Raw genomic sequence first — 21,767 nt, 5'->3', positions numbered from 1 at the left:
ATGAGCCCAGGGACGGCTGCAGATTTTCCGGGCGATTACTGGAACCCGGTGTAAACGGTTTTCGCCCCGATAGCATCGGTGCAACGATGACAGTAGAATGTGCTCAATTTTAAGTTGGATGCTGTTTCCCTGAAGTGATGACTTGGTTACGAAGATAGGCATAGAAATAAGATCTTGCTTTGAGCCAGGTTCTAACTATTGGAGGGAGTGAAATGGAACATTGAAATCATAGTCACGTCTTTTGAAGATTAGCTGACTACTTAAATTAAAAACCATAATGGAAGGTTTTTGGTGAATAATTCGCCTTCACAGAACATTCCAGTTTGTTTTCTTCAATAGGATATAAGCTTTAATCAAGTCATAATATAATATAAATAAAACTTTAAAAATGGTTTTTCTAATTACTTGTTTTGTTTTAAAACTATGATACTTATTAATTGTTATTTGTTAGAATAATAATTGATTTAAAATTGAATGCAGCTTATTGAATAAAATTCAAAATTGAATGAAATAAGTGACTAATTATTGGATTTCTTCCGCAACCTTATTTACCAATCCGAGTCCCTCAATCGCTGCTGCAATTGGAAAACTTAATTTGAAGCGCATTAACTTAATCGGCCAATGGCTGCCTTCATTTGAGCTAATTAAACTGAATTGCTATTCCAATTTTCCACTTGCATTCTGAGATTCACCCTGGGACCATCATCATCCCGTCGGAGGCAGCTGGAAAATTGGGGCTGACTGGCCAAGTGAGCTTTTCCATTGAAATCGTCTCGGCTGGCTCACAATGCATTGTGCGGAGATTGAAAAATCGTATTGAATTACTGAAACAAAAGTGAAATGGGCAAACCGAGACCGGGACTAGGAAAATTGAAGTTAAATCAAAATCCATAATGTTGGCAAATGTGTTGTTTCCATTGTCTTCCCCAGCGAATCCCGATTGGATTATGAATTAATAAAGATGTTTGCCCGCAGGCCAGATTTCGGTTACGCCGGCCAAAAGACAAAAAGGGCAAGTCGGAGCAAGTCAACCCCTATGGCAAAGTGGGTTTTGGCTTTTCGGATTTTGGCAAACACGCAGCCCAGCTTACAAATCCGCTACGAAAACAACAGCAGTTCCCGGACGAGTGTGTGTTCGTAACTTGAGGATGCACTTTTTGCCGCTGCCCCCTTTATTGAAAGATAATTGGGTTCGGGAGATGAGCAGGGCAGGATCTAAGCGACCAGACAAGCGTAAAGTTCACCCAAACTCGCAATTCAATTGAGATTCAAATTCACTTACCCCAACTCATCGGAATCAGGTTCTAATATTTCAGCTGGCCGACCTAACACATCACCACCACCAACCATCATCATCTCGCTCGGAACGCCCTCATCCAAGGCCGATCCCTCGTCGTGGTCCCATTTGCAACCATGTCTAACGCTTTTGACGTGTAAATGTTATCTCTTTTACAAATTAAGCCCAGCTTCCCTTCCCCTTCCTCTTCCCTTCCTGTCCTCTCCTCTCCTCACTGGATTTTCTGCCCAACTCCGGCCTTGTGGCGGATTTTCATATACTCGTACATGCCCACCATCATTACACCCTCGACCGCTCCATGAAGCCAAAAAATGTCCAACAATTAAATGTAATTTGAACTCACTGACATGAGCTTGGGTGATTCTTGATTGTGTGCGGCAGGGCTGAAATATACTATTTTCGGGGGAGATCAACAAGAAGCGGATAGATAGTATTTGATAATCACTTCTCGGACAATTATTTTTCGTACAGATTGACGCTTTAAATTAATGTATAAACAAGATAATTGTTCGGGAACATGAATCAAATTGTAAGCTATATTTGATTATTTTTATTTATTTTAATGCCCAGTTTTAGAGATTATTCTATCTTCTGCTTAGAGAAAATCTTTAATAGACTAATCAGTCATATTCAATATTCAAACTGAAATTTGAAATTAATGTATAAACCAAATATTTGTTTAAGAAGTTTATTTCTTGAGTGAATAATAATAGTCATATTGTATTAAACCCCTGCAAAGGGTATTAAAATTTCAGTCAAAAGTTTGGAACGGAGTGAAGGAGACATCTCCACCCTTATAAAGTATACATCATCGGCCTCAGGAGAGTCGATCTAGCCATGTCCATATTTTAGCTTTAATGCGGAATGAAACTTTACCTAAAGTGATCGTTTTATTGCAGGCAGTATATAAGTCGAAACTAGACGGAATGTACATTATATAAATGTTGCTCTCATAGGAATAATAGGAAAAATAAATAAAATACTATTTTTAAAAATTTTCAAAAACTACTGCTATAAATTTATAAAAATCGGACGATTTAAATGTATACATCATTAAAAATCTATAATCATGAACCAAATAATATTTATATATTTTGATTGTTGTTTATATTCAGTTATTTTAGTAAAGATTGAAATAAGTAAGATAATTTTGCATAATGTTGTGTCAATATGGAATTAAAATTGAAATATTTATTTGATTTTGGTTTTTCTGATATGGTTTATCAAGTATATGTATATTTTAAAATAGTTAAGCTTGCAATAATAAATATTTTAAATTACCCTGATATATAGAAATAGTATTTCCTCTAAAAATAATATTTAACTAAAACTTATTGTATTCTAATAATTTCTTTATTCTATCAGATGTCCTCTTTATTACCCGCTTTTCTTTCAAAGTATCGAATGTCATCGAAAGCCTCATTGAGATTTTTAATAATTTGTTAAGCAAATCTCCCTTGAATTGGCCTTCCTCTTGGCCGTGTCAGCTTTAAATCGGTTTAGGTTTGGGCCGCACACACTCGCCCACACAGATACCGTGGACATAAGTATTCGGTCAGCCGGGAGCGATGCAGATGCCAATGAAAAACATGATCCCAGTCAGCGATGACCACAAAGGGGTCAGGGAATTGAGTGACTTGCTAAGCTCTGCACAGCAAGAAAACCATTTGAAGAATTTATTACAAATTGTAAGTCCGAGGCGCAGATTAAGGTACCAACTTATTCTAAAAGGTTTTTATATTGATAAAAAAACTATCTGAAAAAATTACTTATTTTTACTCCATTTTTGTGATTACATTTTTCATCATTAAAACATGCCAGTGTATCTTACACATTTTAAACTTATTTGGAGGTCTCCCTTTGGTGACGTCATTGATCGTTTTGGCTTGCTTGAAAATCTTGCCTTTTGTATCGCCGACCTCAAGCCCCATTTTAAAATCCATCTGCATTCTGCATATATGTATTTGTGGGCTTATATGACACGTATGCCAAATCGGCTTAAGGGCAAGTTATCGGCATTTGAAAATAAAAACACGCGCATTATCGACACCAAGCAGAACAGAAGGTTGATATGTGGAAGTGCACTGGCCGAATTTAAAGGCTACTTACTGTATTTAATCAATTATTGATTTCAATTATTGGATAAAGAATTAATACAGACATGTTTAATTTTTTAAATGCTTGAATTCCATTAAATCAAAATTTCTATAAATATATTTACAGTTATGATTTTATAATTTAATACACATCTTAGTTTCTTATATTTTAAATATGTATGTTTGTTCTAAATAACTGTTTTCATTTATTGAAAATGTTTTTTGAATATGAAATATTATAACTCAAAAATTTCTTTAGTTAAGAAATTTTAACATATTGGATTTTGGAAATCTCCGACCAGTCTATATTTATTTCTGTGGTTAGTTTTATATCATTTAGACAAAATTTCAAAGGGTTTTCTGACACAGAAAGTAGATTTTGGGTTGAAATTTGGTTTGACACCCAAGATCGTGATGAACGCAGAACCTCTGGTTTCTTGCGGTGTAGGCCGTCGGCTGCAGCATTCTGTTTGAAAACGAGGATGAGGATGAGGATGTCAAAGCCATCGTCTGTCTGGCTGTCAATACGTTTTCCATTTGTCGCCTCTAATGACACACATATTTAGGTGTTAATCGCCTCATTGGAACGCTGGCAGCGGATTTGCTCGCATTGTTGTCCGGTGGTCGGGTTCGGAGTCGGGGATCGGGGTTTGCCGCTCCGGAGGAATCCAGAGTCGGTCGCAGGGTAAATATTGATGCTGCGATTATAACTATTGATGCGTTCACAATGGACTTGCCGGGCATTATCCCTGGCCGATCAGCCAGCCAGCTAGCCAGATCTCTTCCCTCTCCACTCCGCTCGTCGGGCGATTAGTCGTGGCCTGGGTTTCAGTCAATCGTGTTTTGGCTTTAAGGCGCATTATCTCCTAAATCGCAAACAAAACTGCAAACAAATTGCCGCAAAGCGGGACCCGAAACATGGAAAAACATTCCGTTTCGAGGCAAGCGGAGCATATGCCCGGAATCCGGATCGGCATCCGAATAGGTAGGGTATTAGGAAAATTGCCAAATGGCTTCAGCGGCAGAGGAAGTGAGCTGCCAATGATACGATATATCCGTCTAACCGTTTCTCTTTTCCTCTGATCTGCCATCCTGGGGTTGTTTAATCTGATCGTGTTCGGGGTGTTTGATAAATTAGTTGGGAATTTAAAAGGTATTCTTCCTTAAAAAAACCGAAAGAACAAAAAAAAATTAAAGGAATCACTTTTTATTAAGGCATGTCAACCATCTGTCTTCTATATCCCTGCAATCCATTGAAGTTTTAAATAAAAATATTTAACTTTTTTTAAATATAAACTAGAAACCTAATTTTGTTTGTAGGCGACCTTTGATGTGTGTTTAAATTTTTTGAGTTTTTCCGGCTCGAGGTCAACAATTGAAAAATTTTTTTTAAATAAAAGTTTTTAATTTTTATTAAAACCATTAAAACCTATTAAACCATTAATAGGAGAAAACCAAAATTGTATATAAAAATATAAACAAAAAATTAAAAAAAAAACATGATATCAATGAAATGACTTAACTTATTTTTAATTTCTAAAATGACTTAATAATTAGTTAAAACAAAATTAGTCTTCGGTATTTTAGTGCATTATTAATATTTAAGAATCTATACAATTTTATTTGTATTTAAATTTAATATTGTGCTCAAAAATGAGTCAACGAATAGTTTTTTATTGGCTTAATCAAAAGTCAACCTAATATAACTTGTTCGTTGAAAAATCAATTGGTATACCGAAAGCAAGCCGTAAAATATGTAGAATCGTTATCCCAACTCTAGATCCTCATGTGAATAAATGAATACTTAAACAAAAACATGGCGACAGGGGTTTGACAATTATTTTTTATATGCTAGCTCTTCTTTTAATTGGAATACATGTTAAGCTGCTATGTATACGTACAGCTATAGGCAGGAACGCTTGTGTGACATCACATATTGTTCCTTCTCCAAAAAAAGGTTTTTCATTCATATTTGGTAATCAACCCCTGACAGCCAGACAAATGTATCTGTTGTGGCATATACAATGCAGACTGCGCCGGCGTTGGCATTTTTGTTAAGCTATTATACCTTTTTAACCACTGTGCTGCTGAGGAGTTGTGATTGGCCAATTGCCAGTCAACCAATTCTGAGAAAGCCGGTTGATAAATGGAACACTGGATCAGTGTCAACTCTAGAAAATGAAAAAGTTTTTCGATTAAATTCTGTAGTGCGGATTAAAATCATTTAAATTTCAAAATATTTATTCAAAAGTGTTTTTTAGTTCCGAGGTGTGACTATTTTTGGGACCACTTTTTAAGTATTATTTCGCAAAGTAAGATGTGTATTTAAATAAAGATATTTCTGATACATATTCTGATAATTTATCTGTTACTATTTTCGTTAAAAAAAAGTAAAGAATATTTATATATTTTTTAGGGGGTTTAATAGTCATTATTATAGTTTGACCGATATTGGCGATCGGCAATGATCTAGTAAACCATCAAATTCGTTATAACTGCTGGGGCACTATAACTTTTGCTTGCTAAATATTAATGTCTATATATTAATATTTCAAATATATTTATAGTGCATTCCAAAAGCTCGATTGGCCTTGCTATTAGTAATCATGAGTAATAAAGTTGAATATTCCAATCTAGTCAGAGCGGTAAAATGAAGTAGATATAAAATAAATATATGTATATAAAGTTAGAAGTCCAATTTTACCAATATATAATCTAAGCATGAGCTAAGTGAGAATATAACTGGCTTAAATTTGTTTAAATATACACTTTTAAAATACGAATCAATCCTCCTACAACAGCCAAGCGAACAGCGGCAAGCAGTGTTTTAACAGAGGCACTCATGTTACCGAGGTCATTATAGCAGCTGTGTTATGTTAAAACAGAGTCTATTAAGTTAACATAGACTCACTGCTTTCTTTCCACTGCTTTATTTCAAGCTGTTTTTAAAGCTTAATGTTATTTTAATTTCAAAGTTGCACAAAATAAGAAAAACTCGTTTATTTTGTTTGTTTTAAACCATTTTTATTTCTAAAAAATTAACATGCCTTTTTTGTTTGTAGCTAGAATTATAATCACTAATTAAGTAAATGTTTTGTTTCTGTTCTTAATCCATTTGGTGTTTTCCATTTTGTTTTAAATGTTCTGTTATCGATTTAATTCTATTAAAATTTAACATGAAAGATCGCTAAAAATTGCTCAATTGTTACATTCAACGTTATACGCCTTTTGATTTTGTAATGGATTGATTTGTGTAACAACTTGATGCTAGTTTATTAACAAAGTTAAAAACAAAAACAAAATTAAGCCCTATGTGGTAAATTACCGAGTAGTAAGTAGTAAATATTAACTGAACACAACAAACCATTTTTACACGTGTGAATTGGCTAGAGAAGAGCAAAATAAAGGGGTGATTACCATATATTGCTGTAAGAAGAAGTTGGGAAGAACGTAATGTACATAATGTGCAAGTGCTGCAGGTGTCTTCTAATGTGCTAACGGATGAACAACAAAAATTATTAACAAAAACCTTCGACTATGAATTAAAGCTACCTAAAAGTACAGATCGAATAACAGAAGAAGATGGGAACTAAACAATGTGGTTGGCTTCGAATCCTCTTTTTTGTTTTTACGTACATAAGCATTATGGATAAGTGTGTTATTTTCGCTAGAATTTGTGAACATCATGGACGGATGTTAATTTGAAGTAAAATTTAGCGCACAGTGGCGCCTTGCTGGCTGCATACAACCCGTGACGTCAGCAAAGGGGGTGGGGCCGGAAGGGGACGGGAATCGGGGAGGGGGTACAGAGGTAGGTGGAGGGATTCGGGGGATTTCATTTTCAAATTTTGATTTACACTAAAGTTAACTATACTAATCAACAGTTTCTTGTCCAGTTGGTTGTTTGTACAGTGATCGCTCGTATCGTAGATGTAGATATCAGTATATCAGTATATGTATGTAATGCTATATCATAGGCATCTAAGGCATAGTTTTGTCTAAACGATAAAGTTCATGTTACTCATATTTCGATTTACCAATTATTTACAACAATTTCGTATCACAATTGTAATTTTTGCATGTTTTTGTCTTGCTTGTTTAAAAAATGTTCCTACGCTCCAGTTGTATGCAAACTTACGAGCAGCACTGTGCGAATATTCGAAATGTTTTCCACAATCGAAGAAACTCGATCGTTGCTGTTATTGTGTTAGATTAGTTATTCAAACTAGGAGCTATGTAAAAGGTACGAGTATAATAATTGAATTCATAATTCGTTAACCCTCTGCTAAGCTAAAAGAATCTTTATCTGAATCTGAATCTGAATCCGGATCTATATCTGTATCTGTGTTTATGTCTGCATCGGTATCTGTATCTGTGTGAGAGTGGTGTATATAACCTGGCTATGTACGAATATATCCTGTTGTTTATATGTAAATATATGTAGATATAGCTTCTCGTTTATATCCGCGTAATCAAACTTGCTGCGTCGTATTAAACTCTGAAAACATAACAAATTTAAAGCCCTTCGCTGCAAATGTATGGGCATATATATTAGATGTATCTATGTGTGTCGAGTGTGAAGTGTGGATGTTTAAAACCATAAACTGCCACCTTTGAGGCGAGCCTTAGCTATATAATGCACTAAAACCGACTTAAGCGGACCCGCGTTGACGCAAGTGTTTGCTGGCCAGTTGAACCGGCTGGAAATTATTGCCAAAGTACTTAAGGACTAAACTACAAACCTAATGCATAATAAGACTACATAACAGGGTTGGTTTCCGGGAAGGTATATATGTATGTATATCCATCGCATTCCGTTTTTGATTCTGCAATCTCGACTTTTCGACTGTTCGACTCTTTAAGGGATTAGGTAACTACGTAGCTCTCATTTGATTTTCATACTCTCTGCATGCAGATCATAAAAATATGATGAGTTATCTCTAACTAACTATATATGTAACGTAGACGTAAGTTTAAACGTAGAACTAGATGGTAAGTGTATAATTTGCTCTGAGCTTAACTGTGTGCCTGGTTGTGGAAAATCTCTCAAAATTGAGCTAAGTAAATATTCTGAATCTGGTTTGATTCGGGGGACCGTCCAGATCCCGAGCCGGCAAGCTTTTGGGTCCACCTACTTGCCGGCCAACTGTGGCTGCTATTGGTGGCTCTTGCTGAGCAGGTGCGAGTTGAACTCGTAGACGTTGTTCAGCTGCTCGCCGCAGATGTTGCACCGCCACGGATTGCTCTCGCAGTGGCAGCCCTTGTGCAGGAAGTACAGCGTCTCGTCGGGGAACTCGATGCCGCAGAAGTGGCAGGTGAGGATCAGCTTGCGGTTGAGCAGCAGGTCTCCGTCCTGGCCGGTCGACGTGATCGTTCCGTTGCAGATGGGCGTCGAGCCGGCGCCATTCGTGGCATTGGGCGTCGCTGGTGTGGGCGGTCCCCCGCCTCCTCCGCCACCGCTGACGCCATTAACCCCGGGCGATCCTCGACCCGATCCATTGCTCAAGCTGTTGGACAGCACGGAATTGTTGTTATTACTCTCCAGCGGTGTGGCGTTCCGGGTGATCCGGTTGTTGGCCTTCGCGCAGATGCGCCGCTTGAGATCTTCGCGCAGGAGCGATTTCAGTGGCGAGACCTAGTCCAAAATTAGATTGATTAATATGGATTTATGGATGCAGACGTGATCAACGTACCTTGATCAGTGAGGTGATTCTGTTGTTGTTGCTGCTGCTGTTGCTACTGTTATTGGAAGCCTGTTCTGTATCGCTACTGGGATCACTGCCGTTCATCAGGTCCTTCTTATCCACATCCTCGACCATGGGCTCCTTTGGGTAAGGGTAAAACAAAGTTAAGTTAAGTATGTTAAGCATTATTTGTTTATGATATGCAGACCCTACAAGCACTTTTAACTAAATTGGTTTAAGGCGATTTCAAGGACACCTTGGATTATTTGTATCTAATACCTAATCAAACTGTCATAAAAATAGACAAAATGTCTGTTGGAAAATAAATTAACAATAAAACTTTAGAATTTCCGAAAGCCCAACCTCATTGAAATTGAAGGGTAATTAATAATAATATAAATAAATACCAAATATAATACAAAGTTTATGACTCTAAAAATTTGAACAAATTTACTTGCAAATTTATTTTACAGGTCAAGATCTAACGTTGAATCAAACACAAATATTTAAGCCATGGAAGTCTAAAAGCCATAAAAGCTGGTTCAGCCAAATTAGGTATGCAGTCTTTTGTGATGCACAACAGGTTTTCAAAATATTGTTCCGCCTTCGCATGCAGATTAAGTGTAGACTCGACCGTCCGAAGATATGGAATTTTGATTACACCGTAGCGCCTACTATTTCATTTTAAAAAATTTAATAGCTAAAATTTGTTACTAACTTATAAAAGTAAATGTTAAGTACTACTTTTACACGTCGGACTTGGAGTTAGTAATTACCTAGTTCTGTTAATTCAAATTCCCTTATGTTACTCTATGCTTATCGCAATAGATTCCATAATATATGCCCAACCAAATGCCAAACTATGATCTTTATTTATCACACGATCTGGCGTCTCACCTGTTTAATGGGTATCAGACTGATCGACGGCGTTATGTGGTTCTCGTGGTGGTGATGGTGGTGGTGGTGGTGCGGATGCTGGTGGTGGCTCTTGAGACCTCCACTCAGATTGCTGGCTGTGGTGCTGGATGTGATGGGCGTGGCCTTTGTGTTGCAATCCATGGGCAACTCCACCGGCGATTGCATGATGAGGGCTCGATCTTTCACCTTATCGCCATTGGACTCGGCATTTCCATTGCTAATGGAGTTGCTCCCGCTGTTGTTGTTGATGTTGTTGTTGGTTGCGCAGCTGTTGTTGTTGTTGTTGTTGTTGTTGTTGTTGTTGTTGTTGCCCTGTAATGCAGATTCACGCCAAACGCAAATCAGCTAGTTTATTGTTTGTAAGCGAGGGGGTTTCGAAAAGGGATTGGTTGCCGTATAGCAATTGACTTACATTAAACAGCTCCGTATTGCCACTCTCACCCAGCGTCGAGATCTCCACGTGCGGCGTGAGGAAGTGCATTGGAGGCGTGGCGTTCTCGAGGGATCTCATGGACTCCCCACTGTCGCTGGCCGGAGGAGCAACCTGTTGCTGCTGCTGTTGCTGCTGGGACTGAGATTGCACGGGCACGGGACTGAGGCCAGGAGGCACATAACTAGCTGCCGCTGCTGCCGCCGCCGCCGAAGCCTGCGATTCGAGGGCCAGAAGCAACGAGGAGGTACCACCCGGTCCCGGATTATCCAGATCGATGCCGTGCCGGTTGAAGAAGTGAATCCTCAACGATTTCATGGAGCCCGCTCGGTAGCTGCAAAGCGGACATGTCTTCACCAAGTCATGCTGGCCCACATGCTCGTTCTGGAAGTGGGCACGCATCGCAATCTGGCGCTGGAAGCCGCGATTGCAGATCGGACAGTGATAGGGCAGCGTTTTGGTGTGCGTGGTGAAGTGCTCCGCCAGGTGGTCCTTGCGGAAGAACCTCTTCTGGCACACCCGGCACTCGTACGGCTTGACACCCGTGTGTCGCATCTTGTGTCGCCGCATATTGGCGCCGTTGGAGAACTTCATGTTGCACACATCGCACTCAAAGACCTTGCGGGAACTGCTGTTGCCGCCGCCCCCGCCTCCTCCGCCGCCGCTGTTTCCCGCCGGTGAGGAGCTGGCCGAAGAGCTGGAACCGTTGCCTGCATGGCCATCACCTTTGCCTCCCTCCATGTGGCCCAGGCTCATGTTCTCCGGCTCCTGCAGATCCTCGCTCTTGAGCCGCGCCGAAGCAGCCGCCGCCGCTGCCGCCGCCGCCGCCTGCCCCGCCAGGCACTGGACCACGTGGAGCAGCAGGGAGGCTCGCGAACTGGTCTCGAAACTGTCGCATCGCTCGCAACGAAAGGTCATGGGCGGCGAGTGGGGGCCGGTGCTGAGATTCGTGGGCGTGGGCGTCGGCGATCGCGGCTCCTGCAGCTCTGATTCGGAGGCGGATGAGGCGGCCTCCTTGAGACTCCGCAGAGCCATCGCATTGTGATGCAGCAGGGCCGCCGTAGTGGGCGTCATGTCCACAATGATGCCGCCTCCCACTGTCGGACTGGGATCCTTTAGGGCTAACTCCATGCCGCTGGCCGCTGTGCTGATCGTTTCGGCCATCTGGAATTGCAAAGTATCGTTTAGTTCTCTCTATATACACGAAAGAATAATACTTTTTATAATTTTGCATTTCATTAGAATATTTATTTATTTATTTACAAAAGATTAAAACAAATGGTTGCATTTTGTATAAGCAAATGAACCATAAATATGTAGGCCACTTCGATATTTCAGAATCTGTTAATATATTAAAAAAAAAAGCTTAAAAGTCTATACAAAGATTTAATTTAATTATTTTACTGCAAACTTTTCTCATTGAAACAAATTTAATTGTAATAACAGCGATTTGGGATTAAACATTAACTGCAGGAAATGAGTTAGGGATTGTGCAAATGTAAATATATATTTGAAATATTAATATTTTTGATCCTTTTTCTAGATTATACCGATTTTTGGTTCAGTGCGAATGAGATTAGTCCAGGCCACGCCCGAAAATCGATGACAAGTTGTGGTTGCTATTTTTTTTTATATTTTGCAGTCGGTTTTTGGCATTTCAAGTGCTTCCAACCCAAAGACCCAAGCCCAAACTCAGACTTCGACTCTAATAAGCCAAATTGGTGTCAGCGTCGCAGCTTCGTGGGATGAGGGGCAGTTGCTGGAAGGGGCAGGGGACGGGGGAGAAGTACGGGCAAGGGGTTAGGGGAACCTGCGGAGAATTCGCCAAGAACCAAATCACCAGCAATCACACCAACACCGACCATTTTTGGGCGGCCTTGTTGTTGTAGTTGTTGCCGGCGTTGACGTTGACTTCGTGCTATGAAAATACCAAAGTTATTGGGGCCAATTACTGGTCTTGCAGGTGGGCAATCATTTGGACACCCAAACACACACAGAAACGCTGCCCGAACCAGAGATGGAGACCACACCAACAACACCAAGCAAATCATTCACAACTTGGCGGCAGCACAATGGCAACTAAATGGCATTTTGGCCCAAAATCTGTCATTGTTTAGGTCAGACTTTAAAAAGACATTATTATTGAAAAAAAAAGTTCAGTCCCAACATGCTCTTATTAAATTAATTTGTTGAACTTCTTGAGTTGGTCGTAAAAATAAAAAAACACCGATATTATAAACGGAACGTTTTTTTCATAGTAAATATAAGGTTTGTGAATATAGGTTGCTTGATAAGGTTTTTTATAATTCATTTAAGTATTTTAAAGAGAAATTTCTTATTTTTATAAGAATTTATTTATATCAATAGAAGGTTTGTGAATATAGGTTATTTGATAAGGTTGTTATAATTCATTTAATTATTTTTAAGAGAAATGTCTTATTTTTGTAGTTAATATTTATCTAATATCAATTGAAAACGGCTGGGATAATGGTCTCAAATTTTTTTTAATTTGTTCCAAATTTCCAGGAAGCAGCCTTACTAACTTTTTATAAGTAGGTTCAAGAATGTATTTAGGTTGGTTTTGAATGAGGTAGGTACTTTCCGAGAAAATGTTTATGATTAAAAGTTTGAGTTCCGGCCCATTGTGCAACTTTGGCTTAGTGACGCATGTCACCCGTCGTCTGGCCAGGGTTTTGGCAATAGGTCAAATGTGGATACCCATAGATAGTTATAGGTACCTCCACATATGCACAGGTGCCGATGTGTGGGGTGTGAGTGTATATCGGGCAGCGTATAAATCATCATCCATAATCATTCGACAGAGCTGGCCAAGCTCTTCTCGCAGCTAATTTAATTCAACCTTGAATGCTTGTGCATTAGCATTAGCCAGATCACAAAAGCCAAGAGCCATGGGGGACGACCTCAGCCCCGACCAGCTTCCCTAAGCCCACATGCGGCCAAAGAGATATATGCGAGTGGCTGTGCATTTCTGGCCAGGTCAGCACTCTGAAAAATGAAATGTGTGTCGTAGGCCTATTTGGAGGCATCAACTTAATTACAAATTCACTTTTCGATGCTCTACCACGCAGACAAACAGGTATTTTCGGGGCACGAAACTTCTTTTTACGGGCCAGGCCACTTAAATGTTGTAAACTTGTAAACATTAGCAGCGCGAGCACAAAAACCAAAAACTAAAACGCTGAAAAACGCACAAAAAGTCGGTTTGCATTTTCGGTAATTATGAGGCGCTGTTGGCTTTGGCATTATAAATGCCATAGTTGGCAACCCAATGGAGTCATTGGGTCAAGTTTTAGAGTGCAACTGGGTCAGGCTTTATCATTATTATCATTATCGCCACCACCTCGCCATCATCATCATCATAATCTCTGGCCAAGCGATGGCTAACATACGACCCAACCTGGGGTTTCGGGTCTCGGGTCTTTGGGGTGTCCCGCATTTTCACTTGTCCGCCGTGCTGTTCCCAATTCGAAGCCCCGAAAGCCGAAAGCAAAAGAAAATATAAAGCGCCGCTTGGGCTTTGGGCCGCTCTGGAAATGAGAAATGGTAGGAGAAACACGAAATGGGAGCACACACACAAGTGAGCGACATAATTGGAGCGCCCTGAGAGCCCTTAATGATGTCGCACACTGTCCGCCGGTCGGGGATAAAGGTGCGCCACGTGGGCGGCTAATTTTCAGAGGGGAGTGTGGCCACTAAATCGAGCAAAAACTTATTTAAAAAAAAAAATAAAAAAAAAAAATTTTTTTTTTTAAATTATATTTTTTTTTTTTTTTTTTTTTTTATTATTTTTTTTTTTTTTTTTTTTTTTTTTTTTTTTTTTTTTTTTTTTTTTTTTTTTTTTTTTTTTTTTTTTTTTTTTTTTTTTTTTTTTTTTTTTTTTTTTTTTTTTTTTTTTTTTTTTTTTTTTTTTTTTTTTTTTTTTTTTTTTTTTTTTTTTTTTTTTTTTTTTTTTTTTGTTAATTTTTTTTTTTAAAAATTCTTTTTCTCAAAAATTTTTTTTTTTTTTTTTTTTTTTTTTTTTTTTTTTTTTTTTTTTTTTTTTTTTTTTTTTTTTTTTTAATTATTTTTTTTTTTTTTTTTTTTTTTTTGTTTTTTTTTTTTTTTTCTCCCCCCCCCCCCCTTCTTTTTTTGGGGGGTGTTTTTTGGGGGGGGGCCCCGCTTTTATGTTTTCTCTTGTTTTTAATGTGGGTTCAACAATCAAGTTTCAAAATAATTAATAAAAAGTCTTTTAGTAGGAAAGATTTGAAAATGATTTCAAAAGAAATATAAATTGCTCTTTATTATATTATTATTTATTTTATATACGAATCCTGGGCAAATTATTGGTATTTAACAAACCCTTGTACGAAAACTAGGAACCGAAAATAAACGGGTTTGTAGTCTTTTCATTTAAAAAGACTACTTTTAGGGCTTAACCTTTTTATTTGTTTTCTAATTTCGGTAATTTTTATACACTTTGTGGACAAGTGTTAAATAATAAATATTTAAATAAAATTATAATTTTGATTATTATCACTGAGCAATTACTTCTACTGAAATAAATTTAAACTATAAACCATAGCTAGGGAAGTAATTTTTCCAGTTTATAACCAGCCCTACTATTATTGCACAACGAGGTAAAAATTGGCATAATAGATGATTATTAATATCTTAACAACAATTTCTCAATTCTCTTTTTATACAATGGCATATCCATTTTAATGTAGACTACATTTTAATTAATATTTGGTTGCCGTTAAATATCTTAAAAATTAAAAAATATATATTTCGCAAAAATATAACTGAAATTGCGAATCTACGTATTAGTAACTTTAATAAGAGCTGAAATATCTTTATGCCTTTTGCAATTCTCAAGCAACTTCAACGCACGCGTCAAATGTATCTTTTAAATTGTAAAAAAAATTTAAATTGCATGGTATATACACATATGAAAATATTAATTTATAATGATTAAATTTTAAATAATTAATAAAGCTATGAATAATCTCTTTAGCTGACTTTAAGACACTGTGCTCTGGCTTGTAGGCCAAATGAATCTTTTGCATAGCCTGAGGCCGCGGCGCACGATTCCCATTCAAATTCAAATCAAAAGCTAGTTTATTAGCATTGCATTGACCATTGGGGATTTCGAGTTGCTGTTGGAGTTTTGAATCCAAAACGGAATGGGAGCCGGAATTGGAATTGGATTTGGAATCGAAGTGGAGTTGAAAACGAAGACGGACGCATCTTTTGGAGGGCGACTGACTTTCGAAGGCTGGATCTCCATGCAAAATAGACCATATAACAGATTTGACCTTAGCTGCGATTTTTTACCGGTTTTCCAGTGCGGAAAGGGCGAGGAAAGGGAGGGCTGGGTTCAGGGGGATCGCCTACCGTCACGCAACAAAATGAGTCAGTCTGTCGATGGAGTTGTTTTTGTTGCTTCCTTTTCCTTTGGCAAATCAATGAAGCATTCCCAAAAAAAAGAAAATAACAACAACAAGCGGGTAACATGTGCGTCGAAATGAGAACAAGAACAGAGCGAAAAAGAGAGAAGCGGGAGAGAGAAAACCACTTTCCATGGTGACACACTTTTATGCTACGTGCTGTTTTGCTACTTTTGCCGCTGCTTTTGCTGCTGCAGCAGCAACAACAACGACCCGACTCCCATAATAGAAAGTGGAACAGGAATTTCCCCCCTCTATCATATCAATGCCAGAGAGCACGGCGATGATTTCATTTTGGCTGGCCTGCACTCATTGCGAAACACTTGCCACGGCCAACAAGCAACGGGCAGCAGCAACAACAACATTGCAAGAAAATCAAGAAACGGGCGAGAAAAAAGTGGGAAAAAAATAGTTCAGTGGGAGCCGAAAAGCAGCTGAGCGAATGTTGCTGTTGGAGCTCTTTGTGTACAAGCGCTCTTTTTCACACTGAACCAAATAGTTTGATACAAATCCAACATACATTGCGGATGAGTAATTTAAACATTGCGTATGAATAATTTTTTTTTTTACTAAAAATTATAACTTTTTCCATATTCCACGAAAAACCACTAAAAATACAGCATTAAATATGTATCCAATTTTTTTACAATTGCATACAAGAGTTACCCAAGAGGCTCCTATAGCCCAAACAAATTCGTTTAGGAAAAAATTTAATGCTTTAGTTGTATCGAAATCAACTATTTCTAATAATATGATAATATTTTATTATTAATATTTATATTAAATAACCAGATTGATCTTCGTATCCTATCAATTTGTCTTTCTGTATGGGAGCCGAAAAGTGAATGTAGTATCTCTCTGTGTACAACTGCTCTCTCCCACGCTCTTTCTCTAACACTCTCTCACTCATTCTCTCACAGCGCATGTCCCGTTTTTGTTTATACTTTTTCTCACACCCGCTCTCCCTGACTGCTGTTGTTGTTGCAGGTGCATGCTTTTTGCTCTCACTGCAATTGCAATTTTGTAGCATTAGGCGCGTGAATTAATTTCTAATTGATGGGACCAACAAGCATGCTCTGCCCCACTTCCGATTCCCAGAGAGAGTCTGCCGCTTTGCTCTCTTTGGTAAGTGGCTAGCGTATAATTTTTGTTGTGTTGACCTAATTATACGCTCATTTTGATTCACTTGATTTTCTCTGCACACAAACACACACACACTGGCACACACGTTTCGTCACTGCGACAAGTGGAGCAGGCAGCGACGTCGGCAGAGGCAGCATTTTGTGGCAGCGACCGTAATTTCTTGTGGTTACTGGGACGCAAAAACAAATACAAAATATAAATAAGGTGGGATACACCCCCAAAAACTCACACTATAATGCATGCGTTAGTAACTGCATCCGATTCCGATATATGCCAATAAATTTCGAAATTCTCAAATACCGAACCGAAAGACTGAACTGAGCTGAATTCAAACAGCAATAGTTGGTGGAAATGGATGTGGAAGTCCCACCAACTGCATCTGTTTCCCTGTACTGGTATCTGGGTTCGTATTTGTATCTGTCTCCGTTTTGTTTGGGACGGAAATGCCAGGGCTGGCGGCCAAGGGGGTTACCACTTTAGGTGAGTCAGGGTTCAAAGGGGTTGGGGGATCTGATAGACAATAGTTCCATTTATTTCTGCACTGATACAAAATATTTTTCATTATTTTCTTAATTTTATTTACTCATAATAAAATTATTACAGTCAAACTTCCTTGACCAGAACTGGTTTTTTTGGCTATAGTGTTTGAAATACACATAAGTCCAAGGTCATCATCCTAATATATTAAAAAAATTTTAATATAATTATATTTTGAATTTTCTAATTAACTCAACTAGTTATTTCACAAAGATTAAACCCATATTAATTAATATTAACTTTTTTAAATATTAAGAAAAAAAGGTTTCGAAGAATTAAAATAAATTCTACAAAATGTATAAATAATAATATTTATAATTGATACTTACAATAAAAAAATGAGGTTTATTTAAATAGAACATCCATTAAATGTATAGGCTATTGTAATCTTCAACTGCAATGAAGCATGGGAAAATACTAGTTTTTTAATGGATAAATTGATGTCACTGACAATTATTTCAGCAGCTCAAGAATTCCCTACAAACCAGTCGAATTTAAGAATAGAATGTTCTCAACAAATTTAAGATATTTCGTATGCTTGTTATATCCAACAAATTATAACCAAAATAACAGAAAGCATATTTATATATTTCAACAAAATTGTCCAATTAAAATTTCGCTTTGCTTACAAGCAGATCAGTCCAAACATTGTTTGAAAATCTTCGTTTGGGGGAATGCTTCAGTTTGAAGGCCTTTTTTTGTTGGGTTATTCTCCCATGAAGAGTGGACGTGGATGTGGATCCCCCTTGGCGCCAAACACCACTGGCGAAGATTTGCCAATCGTTGGGCTCTCCGACACACCAACACTGAGATACCCAGAGAGCGGCCACACACTCACACAACCGATGGCACAGAGACACAGATCAGCCGCAGCAGCACCAACAACAACAACAAGACGCAGCAGAATTTGAAATTAGGTCAACAGGTTTGGCTGCTTGTAGTGGTGTGGGCTGAGCCAGTTACTCGAGCGTATGCCGTCGTCTTTGCCTACGACCTCGGCTGTCATCATCAAGGGGAAGGTGGGGAAGCGATGGGGGAGCTGAGGGAGCAGCAGCACCAACAACATCCAAAGCTATCGCCGCCAACGCAATATGCGTTCCGTTCGCCGTTCGTCGTTTATTGCACCACAGTTCGTGCAGTCTGCAGTTTGCAGTGCAGTTTTTCAGTTTGCAGTTGTTGTGGGGGAGATGCACTCGTACACACACACACACGTCAGAATTGAGCACACTGCAGTGCGGCTGTGAGGGTGAGGGGTGTGGGTGGTGGTTGGTAGTTGAAGGGTGGCGGGTGGCGGGAAAGGGGGTGGCGTGTGCTGCTTTTGGGGAATGAGCCAGGGATGCAGAGCATCATTTTAGCATCCCAATGCAAGTGACAAATTGGGGATCGATAAGGGATGGCGGATAAGGGAGGGAGAAAAAATTGGAAGTCAAGCTACTACGTTACAAAGAGGGTCTGTACAATTGCAAATTTCATTTATTTCGTAAAATATGTGAAATGTAAATAGTAAATTCTCTTAGATTTTCCCAAAATATTGACGTCCCATACATAGTTTATGCACAAGAATTCTAAAAATCACATATATATAATAACTTCTGTCAAAATTTATTTTACCACAGTTGATATAGCCTTAAGTATATACGTAATATTACATAGTAGCTTAATTTTCAGTTTCAAGATTTAAAGTTATTATTTTAAAAACAAGTAAGGAATTCGGGTAGTTTAAATACGGTAACTCTTTTTCTAAATTTCAAAATGAATTAAATACAAAAATAATAGCAACTTTATAGCCAACAATGGTTTTTTTTTTAAATATAGCTTTGTCTTATTTCGATATCTCGACAGATCGCGATTAAGAATATATGAACCCTGTTATTACTACAAAGCGAATAAAGACAATCTTTTTGTGACAGTCATCAGTTGTATTTAGTGGTTATATACTCTTTTTCAACTATTTTGTATTTACCTAAAACCATTTTAATAAATTTTTTGGTTACTGAACATTAAAAAAACTGGATTCTTGTTTAATGTTCTGTTCATGGGGTGCATCTTTGATTTTTTTAGTAGTGGTAATAATTTAATGAGAAATTCAAGAATGATAATTTCTAGTTGTAAATAGCTCGATCTTTTTCATCAAAAAAATGAAATTTTAAAAACCTAGCTTAAACCAAAATATATTTAACGGAAAAGCGCTATAACATGGGTTCCGACTCCGCTATATTTAATCCGAGTCGGACATACGAACAGGTGTGACTGGCGTTTCAAAATGCCTGAGCCCCTTCTTGAATAACCAGGTAGCAATCTTCTGGTTGGAAACTATTGCGAAAACGCGCATATGTTCTGAAATGGAAACTCAACGCGGAGTCGACTGGCGAGACCAACTTGAGTTTCTGATTTGATTTCGATGCAGCCAAGAGATTTCAACATACTTCTTAGTTGGTTTCTGTGTCACAATCGAGCGTCTGTGTGCTGACTGACTAGGTGGATGTGGATGAGGACGGGGACGGGCCAAGTAATGAGCTCCCAGAGAGCTGCAGCCATCGCCATCGACATCGCCACCTGCAGCAGCGACGGAGGCGTCGCAGCCACCGAAGCCGGAGCAGATAATCCCAGTAGAAATTGAAACTAGCTGCGGCAGGTTTAGAAACTGGTATAGAAAAACGCCAGCCACAGCCGCAAAGGCAGAAACAGCAACAGAAACTGAAACAGCAGCACACATAGGCAATCGACCTTGTAGGAGTGTATTTTGTCTTGGAGCATGCCCGTAAACTGGGCCAACGCGATTGCACTGAAATCAGGTGGGCGTGACGTAGGTAAATACAGTGCAACTCCCCGAAGTTGGATTGGCCGTAACTCCATTTGGAGAATAGAGTTTATTGCCTCTATTGTCTAAATTATTAAAAACTTTTAAAAATAATTTGCTTTGGGCTTTCTAAATTTTTGATCCCAATTACTCCTATTAAAGTTCTTTTTGTTAAATGTTTAAATGCATTATATTATTACAGGGTGAAATAGTTTGAAACTAAATAAACAAAACATAATATATTTTTTTTAACGCTTTTAAAACAAAGTAAATTAAAAGGGTTAAAGAAAATTAAAAAAAAAGGAATACGAAATTTGATACTTTATGATTTTTTAAGTTAATAAATAAAAATAGTAAATTAATATTGAGAATATTTTAATTTGAAAAACATTTCACATTTTTGAAATATAATATTTAACTTTTATTTAACTCATTTGGATGAACGGCAATTTCAAAAGCAAAATACGAAATGATAAATTTGATTTTGAAAATAATTTGAATAGTTAGAAATCCCCATAACTCCAGATAGTTAAGTGACAGATGGTGGGCCACTTATGGACAGTTGACTGTATGTTGGCCAATAAAAGCGTTAATGTGTGCGTGTGTATGGGAAAGCTAGCTGTACCCTTGGCGCCCATTAATCCATGGCGGAAAATCCACGAAAATCTGTCGCAATCCGACAGATATCCGAAATAGCCAGGCGCTCGCAGGAGTTTCGTAATTACATACCCGCTAAAATGAAAGAGCGGCAGCCTTGGCTTCTGATTTTAAGTTTCTTTTTCTCGGTTTTTTAGTTCTTTGGTTCTTCGGTTTTTTGCTCAGTTTCTCGTTTTTATTCGTTTTAACTTAGCATTAGCACAGCTGGAGTCTTTTGCAATGCTCTCGAAAAAAAGAAACGCGCTGGGTGTTTGGCAATTTTAGATTTCAAAATACCACAAGGTGCATTCTAACACACACACACACACGTGCACTGGGGCGCTCTCTTTGGCTCTCTCACACACACACTAGGGCATTATTGCAGTTCTTGGATCTATGTTTCTCAATTTCCATGTAGCGGCGGGGGCATTACTTTTGCAATTTGCGATTTGCGTACACTGCGGAGTGGAGTCGAGTCGCGGATTATTCAACCAACTAACCTCCCACAAAACGGCAACTGGAACACAACAACAAACGCAGTGGATGTGGCTGTGGATGTGGATGCACTCGAAAACAACGCGAACGCGAGATGCCGAATGTATATTATTCGAAACCAAAACCGAAATTACGCGCAGCTCAAAAGGGCAAGAGTTAGCTTTGGGCCCCAAATAATAATAATAATAATAACAACAATAATAATAATAAAACTGTCAGTGGACAACGCGCGCACGGAGGCCACATCCGAATGGGCCAAGAGACGAATCCACTCTGAGCGGATT

General features: G+C 38.3%; 1 protein-coding gene and 1 long non-coding RNA gene across 4 annotated transcripts; one reads left to right on the top strand and one right to left on the bottom strand.

Moving 5' to 3' along the window:
- Window positions 1-6,641: 6,641 nt before the first annotated feature.
- LOC108038011 (DNA-binding protein Ikaros) lies at window positions 6,642-21,767 on the bottom strand. 3 transcript variants are annotated; one of them, XM_017114705.2, is made up of 5 exons: window positions 21,489-21,767; window positions 10,408-11,589; window positions 9,975-10,340; window positions 9,087-9,218; window positions 6,642-9,028 (listed from the first exon to the last, which is right to left on the bottom strand). In XM_017114705.2, the coding sequence occupies exons 2-5, from the start codon at window positions 11,587-11,589 to the stop codon at window positions 8,549-8,551; spliced, it is 2,160 nt and encodes a 719-aa protein (XP_016970194.2). In that variant the 5' UTR covers window positions 21,489-21,767; the 3' UTR covers window positions 6,642-8,548. The 3 variants fall into 3 exon arrangements, with proteins under 3 accessions (XP_016970194.2, XP_016970195.2, XP_016970196.2); XM_017114706.2 differs by lacking the exon at window positions 21,489-21,767 and adding an exon at window positions 21,082-21,451; XM_017114707.2 differs by lacking the exon at window positions 21,489-21,767 and having other exon boundaries at window positions 9,975-10,307.
- Window positions 9,118-9,927, top strand: LOC108038013. Its single transcript, XR_001768912.2, has 4 exons — window positions 9,118-9,224; window positions 9,284-9,457; window positions 9,551-9,632; window positions 9,694-9,927. It is a non-coding gene; the product is annotated as an uncharacterized LOC108038013 (long non-coding RNA).

The sequence above is a fragment of the Drosophila rhopaloa genome, unplaced genomic scaffold (assembly GCF_018152115.1).
Source record: "Drosophila rhopaloa isolate 14029-0021.01 unplaced genomic scaffold, ASM1815211v1 contig_69, whole genome shotgun sequence".
In the NCBI taxonomy this organism is placed as follows: Eukaryota; Metazoa; Arthropoda; class Insecta; order Diptera; family Drosophilidae; genus Drosophila; species Drosophila rhopaloa.
The sequence above is the reverse complement of the archived record's forward strand: the minus strand, read 5'-3'. Positions and strand labels throughout refer to the sequence as shown.

What these genes read in the sequence shown, in the direction of transcription:
- LOC108038011 (XM_017114705.2), bottom strand. Translation starts at nt 11,589, where the DNA reads ATGGCCGAAACGATCAGCACAGCGGCCAGCGGCATGGAGTTAGCCCTA. An exon ending in GTCTGATACCCATTAAACAG is followed by an intron (nt 9,219 to 9,974) that starts GTGAGACGCCAG and finishes CCTTACCCAAAG; the next exon opens with GAGCCCATGGTCGAGGATGT. An exon ending in GAATCACCTCACTGATCAAG is followed by an intron (nt 9,029 to 9,086) that starts GTACGTTGATCA and finishes ATTTTGGACTAG; the next exon opens with GTCTCGCCACTGAAATCGCT.